We start from the raw sequence: 8,214 nt of genomic DNA, 5'->3' as shown, positions 1-8,214 counted from the left end.
GATGGATGCTGAATGGAAATTTCAAAACTTTGCTAGATAAGTGTTTTGACTGAATAATACCCAATGGTAAACAACAAACTATCGCCTTCTTTATTTCTGCTCCCGCTTCACGCCTTCATATAGATCCCACTTCCCGCCCCTGTTCTCCCGCTTCCAGCCCTCTCCCGCCCCCCCTGTCCCCATCCACGAATTATTGCGTTGTCAGGTGATTTGATCATCTACAAAAAACATTGTTAATTATCAACCAAAGAACATTGTATGTATTTCCATCTGCAATTAAAAGCACTTAAACATGGATCTATATTTTTCAACGTGATGTGTACTTAAGTACCCTTAATCTAATAAAGAGTCTCTTTTCCTTTAGAGCAGATATGTCACGAGAGAAAAATAGACAACAGAAAATGCTATGCGTTAGGCCAATTTCTGTTACAACTGAGTTGACGGTGGTCATGTGACTCACTTCTTCCTCGTCAATAAATTCCTCGTCAGATTTATTGTCAACCGCGGTGCTCGGAGACGGACCTTCCCATCTCCTTCTCGAGGAGGACAAACGGGAGAAAAATCCTTGTATTTGGGCTTTGGTTAGCCACTCTTCCTACTAGAATACCTTATCCAACTGGAATAATTACTCCAAACAGCTTTTGAATACGCTTCCTGACACCATCATGATCAGGATACTGACATGTTACCTTTGCACTTCTCCAAAACTTCTCCAATGTGAGGCGATGCTTATAGCAAATCGACATTTTTTTTTATCCTCCTGAGCGAGGTGAAACAGGCCAGTCCTTGCCAAGATTAGCTCGTTTTCTCTCAGGAGCTCTTAAGACGGGTGGCAGCTTATCAGATGATGTTTTACTTCATCGTTGCATTCAGACAGCCGTACCAAACCACTTAAGCCACGCGATGAACCCCAGTTTTTTTTTCCAGCTTTGCTATCCAAAAAGCAGTACTGAGACATAATGAACGTCTCGCTAACGAACGACTTCTTGCTGTACTTGTAATTGTTTCAAACGCGATTCAAGTTAGGGAGATCTAAAGGAACTCACTTTAACTTTGTATACTCGAGACTAGTTCAATTTCCGCGCCAAGGGAGAAGCCTACTGTAATTTGTGAGTGGTCAGTGGTTACGCTCGTGTGGTAAAGAATGGGTTTTTGACTTTTTCACTCAATTGAAAAGACTCACGTCACTCTTATGAAATGGTTGAACGGAATACTCGTGTCTCGCGTCTTTGTCACTCCACGCTCTTGGAGTTGGGCAAGGACAAGACACGTTACTAGTGATGCGATACAAGAGGTTCAATGGTTACCTCGATTATCTAAACACATTTATTTACGTGGTAAAGACCGCCCATACAGAGACACTCGTTATACGGTTAATCGAAGGCTTATGATCGACTTCTTCGGTCCACATCATGTGTCGACGGCAGATGATGAGCGAGTGTCGGAAATCGAGCAGACTTTTGAGGTGGTTAGAGGCAGGCAATTGCACTGATTTTTGTCTTGGCTCTTACGCGTTAATCGACTTTTAACGCGCCCAAAGCTGGGAGGCGGGTAACATTTGGAAGCGGAAGAAATTCGGCGAAGTTCTGGAGGCTTTCGGCCCAGACGGTCCTGGGAGTTGCACGCCTTGTGTTTTTTCTTTGCCTTTGCAGGGGCATTAGTGCAAAGTGGGGAATTAACCGTCCTAAAACCCCGCAAAATCACTCGAGACAACACAGAAAAACGAAGATAAGTGAACTTTGTTTATCTGACTGTCATCAAGCGGATTTTGGGGATGAAATGTTACGATTTGCGGAGTGCGGAATTTATGAAACATTTCTCGAGATCACTTGCGTCTTGCCGGGATCGACCGTTGCAAATTATAAAAAATATTATAATAAAGTCCGGATGTAACGCGCACTGTCATTGGTTGAAAGAGCGTGCTCTATGAGAGTATAGAGCATAGAGCTGAGCTAAAGCTGTCACACCATCTGCCAAATTGTACTATGTTCGACCTTTTCCGGGACTTCCTTTTAGCTTTTTTCCGGTAATTGAAAGTGAAATTTCGGAACAAGCGAGCCGGCAAGTAGCAACAGAAGAACCAAACAAAGGTTTGTAAACTTACCAGGCGCCGTAATTTACTTTATTGAAACGTGAGCAGATACGAAAATCCTCAAAGGAAAAACAAAATAGACATTCCGAGTTTTAAAGATTTTCACGCTCAGTTAGATTGCAAGCTTACATACGGAAGTAAAAATCAAACACAGCTAACACTCGTATAGTATATAAAGTTCAGTGTTCAAATACAAAACTGAACAAAACAGAAATGATAACAAATATAACCAAACTGGCATAATTGTTAAAATTCATTCTAATCATGACGGTGTCTGCGCGAATATGATAATGCTAAAGTCCATCGCGGCCCGCTTATCATGGCAATTTCCGGTCATCATAGTAAAGCAAGCCTCAGAAACTACATCGGTCGCCCTTCGAGTAAAAAAATAAGAGCTTGCTCTGATATCCTTTCCGATGCGTTGAATGGAAAGTCACATCAGTCACTGCAGCCGAGTTTTGCCGTGCTGTCATCCCGAGCGATCTTCATGTTCCGGTGAATTCGGCTGTCGTTCATTCAAAATACACTCGCCTTGAACAGTTTGTTTTCTACCTTGTCATGTGAAAAAAACTCCCGTGTTTTTATGAGCCATAATTCGGCTGAGGTTCACTGAACTTTTCACTTCAAGATTCTGCATTAGAGACTTAAAAACTTCAGGCAAAAGTGTTAACTTCGACCTGCCGAACTATTTTAGTTTGTAAACTATCGCAGAATGTGAACTTTGATGGTTTTCGAACTTGATAATTCTAAATTATCCTACAATATACTTCTGATGGATACAGAGATTCACAAAGACGATGGGCTTATCGAGGCGGTTGAGTGCTGAGCGCGCTGCACAGATGCTAATGTGCTGCTAAAAAGCACTCCAGGAAACACATCCTTTTCTTTACTTGAAATTATCGAAAATGACAACAGCTGAATCTTCGCAGCGTCAATCTAAAGGCAAATTCGTGCAAGGGAATTTTCAAACTAATGAAACGGAACTAAACTCTGGGCTGTGTGATGTAAAATTAAACTCTCTTTTTTTTTTCTCTACTACAAAACTCGTTATTCGAACTTCTAGTTCCTCTGATATGAAGAAAGAATCTTCTTACGAATGCTAATGCTATCTTCCTACGAATGTTTATGCTAACGAATTAGCATAAACCTTTTCCAATACAAAGATACCGAAGAATCCTTCTCTTTTTTAATTTCTTCAGGTTTTTAGTGTATTTTTGCAGGTGAACTTCTGATTTGAGCTGATGAGGTGCTAAAGCTATTCACGTGTCTCAAGTATAAAATTTTATATCCGCCAAGAAATTGACGATACGGAATCAAATTAAGAACGAAAGTTATTTGATGTGCCTTTAATAGAAACGAAATAGTTTCGATGCTAGTAAGATAGAAATCCTTACTTTCCTACTGGTACGTTGGTTGTTTGTATGCACTGAGTGTGGTTTCAAGATCTCGCTTGCAATGTGCTAGAGCAGACAAGAAAGGTCTTTAAGTGTCTTTGAAGCTAGATAAGCTGGAATGCTACGCTTATCTCGTGTTCTCCCAACCTCCCGCGTGTTTACATCAGGCTATGTAAACACGGAAACCATTTTACATTTCTTCACTGGTGATTTTCTCTTTTTTAGAAACAAGTTTCTGTCATCGTAGTTATTCATATAAGGCATTTCAGCAGCAAGGTTCGAGGAAGAAAACTTACACTGTCGGTATCGTCCAGCTGTGATTCACGTGAGTAACTCAAGTTTTTAAACTGAAACGTAAAAGTTTTATCGTAGAGAAGAATGAAGACTTCAGGAGAGTTTGCTCTTATCCCTCGACAGGGGATGAAACGTGTTGCGCGGTGGCAAAAATGAAATTTGACAACTCGAAACTCTTCTTACTATTATTTACAGTATTAAGGGTTTCAGAGAAGAATTCGAATTGGAAATTCACATGAAACGGTGAAAATATTAAGTGTTAACTTATGGTGGTACTTGGCTGAAACATAAGCATGCTATGCATGCAAAAGTTATTTTTTGGAGGGTGGGTGGTTTACTTGAAACATCGTAAGTGATGTCTACATTCTTATAAAAGGAAAGAAGAGTATTAACACGGAAAAGAACGAAAATGTCGAATTAACCCACTGCAGAGTGGGTCCAAAATGTAGTCTGAGAATCTAAAGAGTTTTTTCGTCTGGTATGTGATAACATGTCATCTTCCAACTCACCGAGCGTCACGCAATCGCTTTTCCGCGATCAGCTTTCACGATTATTTGCACTATTTTAGAATATTCCGGGCCCATTTCGTATAGGTAATCACATGAGGCCAAGTACTATTAAGGATTAATTGCACGAGAGTTTTCAAAATTTTCCAAAATTTTGAAAACTCAAGTGCAATTATTCCTTAATAGTACGAGGTCTCATGGGATTACTTGTTTATCAATAAAGGGCAAAATTTATACGAAGGAAAATCACGCGCGCAGTCTATTTTTATCTAGGAAGCCTGTTTAGCGCTACGTTCAATTCAAGTTCAATTAATTCGTCGTCCGCTTCAATAAAACGACAAGCCATTGTTGCAACAAAAACTTGATAACAAATTTCAAGATAACGAACGGTTGCTATGCAACGGATTAGCCAATCATTAACAGGTAATCATGCACTCTCTTGATTACTAAAAATGCCCTCGATTAAGAAAAAAATGCCCTCTCTCTCAACCAATCAGCGCTCAGTAATTTTGCCCTTTATTGATAAGCGATGAAATCGATCGTAATATAATTTCAAGCTTTCATAAAGTCTTCTCACTTTGCGCGCGAGTTGGTTGGTGTGATGTCTACAGATTTCACCAACGTAATAAAAGTAGATGAAAATGTAGATGTAAACGAGATATCACTATTAAATACATAACACGCGCAACATTTGAGAAACAATTGACAGCTTTCCACGTGGTCCGTATTATCATCTTTTTAAGCGGTATGTGTTTATTTTGTTGACAAAATTGCGAACCGAGACCAGAACTGTTCTTTCGACTTGATATGTTTTCGACGTTAATAGATCACATCATATTAACTTACCTCCGTAAATCATTCATTCTAGATAACAAAATCAAATAAACATGCCAACGATGGTATCTGAATTCGTCCTTAGCCAAACACAAATGACTCCACAAGATCACTTTCTCCAAGCATCGACATCATACAAAAAAAACGTCCATAGTTAATTTTAATCAGAAATTCATCTAGAGATAGCACCGAGCAAGCCAATCCAGAAAAATATAATCGGGACACTCAACAAATCACGAATCTTGTAACACAGCCGGCTTGCCGTTAAAGAACTGCTAAAATCAAAATGTTTGGTGCTACTCATCCATACCTCAAGCAATGTTTGATTCAAAATTTTTCCACTCACTCTCGTCGTGAAGGAACAATAACCATAATCGTGCTACAATGTACAGAACTCCATTTTTTCTTGAACAACTATCCACCATTTTCACGGCATGAGTAACACGTTCACTGTAGGTAATCTGATATCTTTCATCTGTCCAGTAGTGTCGCATTTCTCATAAAGCGCGGTAAAATACACGTTAAAAACACAGAAAAGCTAACATTTCTCATTCTAAAAGATGAATCCATTTTACGAACCGCTCTCTCCGAATCCCCTCTTACTTCGTTGAAATTTGAATACCTCTCAAACCAAAGAACGAAAACGACGCTCTGATTGGTGCGAGATACATACCCTAATGCGGCGATCTGATTGGTGCGAGGTACATACCCTAAACAATCTGATTGGTGCGAGTAACATACCACTCTCTATACGCTAACATAGACGTTTTTTTTGTTATTAAAAAAAATAACTCAAAAATGTTTTCAGTAAATTACGGCTTTCGTTTCATCTTGTTTTACTGGCGATGTGCCATCTTGAATTTTCAGTTTCACGCTGACACGATATGTGGAAAGTGGTTAATTCTAATTCTCGTTTTTCTTAATGATTTTTGTTGGCAGCTCTGACCAGTCAAGACGTCATAAAATACAGCGTACAGTGCCTTTACGCTTTCATCGCGGAGAATTAACACGATGAAGATGCGGCGGCCGTACAGTTTTGGTAAGACAATTATATCTCGGTAATTTGTTCGAATTGTGATTACAACACCGTATCGCTTTGGAAGATGTTGTTCATATGAAGGTGAAATAGTAAGCAGTACACTTTTAGAGGTGTTTGGTCAAGACTGTTTCATTACACGTGCAGCGTACCAGCTTTCTACGACCCGGAAGGACCTCCTCCGATCCGAGTGTGGATGTATGATCGGTGATATTGCTGTGGAAGACATTTTTCACACAAAGGAAGGATGGCTACCAGTACACTGATAGAGGTTTTTGGTCAGATCGTGTATCGCCTCACGCGCAGCGTTACAGAACACTACAACCCAGAAGAACCTGAATTCACGACAGAGTCTTTTGGCTACGATCCACTGCTAAGCACAGGTAGAGAATGGTATAAAGAGCCTGTTGATGAACTGATATACCAAGAGTACAGCGACAGAGAGGCCACAAACTCGAACTTTTTCGCACATAACATTAATGTCCAGGTTATAAACGCGTTCTTACCAGAAGACAGTGGGGAGACAAGGGTAGATCAGAACGTTAAGGAGGAAGGAATGGCTTGGAAACGTCTTCGTCCATCCTTTCCACAGACAGTTTGTAAATCGATGTGCTTTGGAGCGTTGATTTCGTTTCTTGCAGCTATGTTAATTGCCATGGTTTACCTACAAATCTCCTTTGTCAGTTATAAAACAATTCTTCAATGTCAGGATTACAACATCTCGTCAATTCCAATTCGCGTGCAATGGATCAAAACGATTTCTGATGCGATATCCGTTAGTTTCTACTACTTCTGGATCTTTGTTACACTCCTGTTTCTTTTTCGTCCGTATCAGCTTAAAGGAATAAAGAAAAAGCTGATTCTGGTAAGCTTTGTAGCGTATTGTTTGGACATTAGTTATCGCTTTTCTCTTCAAGCTATTGGAAAGCCTTATTATGCGTCAGCCACTGAATTGCAAATTCCAATATATGCGTGTTGCATCACCAGTATATGTTTGCAATTATATATTGTCGGGAGGCAGTTCTGCCCGCGTCCAAGACTGACAGGTTTATTGTGTAAAATGATAGTGCCATTTTGCTTGCCCCTTATTTCTGGAATGTTTTTTTCGGATATTCTTTATAGAACGTATCTCAAACAAAAAGACACAGGCAGACTGATAATTGCATTATTTTCACCCCTCTTGGGGGTCGCCTTAAAGGTAATATCAAGAATCTGTGTTCAACGATTATGGAACATTACTCATCCAGGATACTCTTATGTGTTATTGGCGCCTCTCTACTACTGCTCAGCGATTATCTTTCGAGCTTTACAAGCAGATCTGGACCATCTCCGGACTATCGCCATTCTTGGAGTTATTCACGGAGTTGCAGAAGTCATTGAAAGAAGCATCATGGCGTTGGTTGATCATGTTCTCCATGTGTTGTGGAAAAAGAAATTGGCTCCTTGGGGGAGTTTTCGCACACCTCGTCGCGAACGACTCATGGCTGATATCATCATCTTGAGTATGTTGTCTGAATCTGTTGCTGTGGTGTATGTAAACGGACTAAGATACTTGCATGATTTTGTATTCGTTGGAAATAACTCTATAATTTGGTTGCTAAAGACCTTCGCAGTTCACACTTCAGTTCAACTGGTAATTGAGTGGTTTTTCACCAGTGTGTCTCTTGCGATCGAGACTCGTTATCAGAATGTGGCTGTGATGGCTGTTTGGCGAAGAAAATGGAAAAGACACATATTGTTAGCGCTTGTAAATACATTTCCAATCGCTGTATGGAATAGCTTTTGTCTCTTAGTGTTATTTCGTGCTCGTTATAAAGAAGTCCTTAACCAGCCCTGTAAGATGCCGTTTACTTGAAAACTTTCTCGTATTAATCTTGCTTTTGTTAACGACTTTATAACTTCCGTCTATTAGGATTGATCAAATTTATGTGAGGTGTTACGAAATGCTCATGTCAAGTTTTTCTGACAATCTGGTCATTCTTTAATATCTTGGTGTAATTAAAATGTTAAATTATGTCACTGAATTTTCGGTCTACGCAGAATTTTTATAAACCTGAG

General features: G+C 39.8%; 1 protein-coding gene and 1 pseudogene across 1 annotated transcript; one reads left to right on the top strand and one right to left on the bottom strand.

Annotated features, from left to right (window-relative positions):
• LOC131776449 (uncharacterized) overlaps positions 1–958 on the bottom strand; it is a 1,886-nt pseudogene extending 928 nt beyond the window's left edge.
• Positions 959–6,075: 5,117 nt separating this feature from the next.
• LOC131776598 (uncharacterized) lies at positions 6,076–8,011 on the top strand. Its single transcript, XM_059092815.2, has one exon. It carries the CDS (start codon positions 6,404–6,406, stop codon positions 8,009–8,011), a length of 1,608 nt encoding a protein of 535 aa, XP_058948798.1. The 5' UTR covers positions 6,076–6,403.
• The last annotated feature ends 203 nt before the right edge of the window (positions 8,012–8,214 follow it).

The sequence above is a fragment of the Pocillopora verrucosa genome, chromosome 14 (genome assembly GCF_036669915.1).
Source record: "Pocillopora verrucosa isolate sample1 chromosome 14, ASM3666991v2, whole genome shotgun sequence".
NCBI classification, from domain to species: domain Eukaryota; kingdom Metazoa; phylum Cnidaria; class Anthozoa; order Scleractinia; family Pocilloporidae; genus Pocillopora; species Pocillopora verrucosa.
This window is presented reverse-complemented; position numbering and strand designations above follow the sequence as displayed.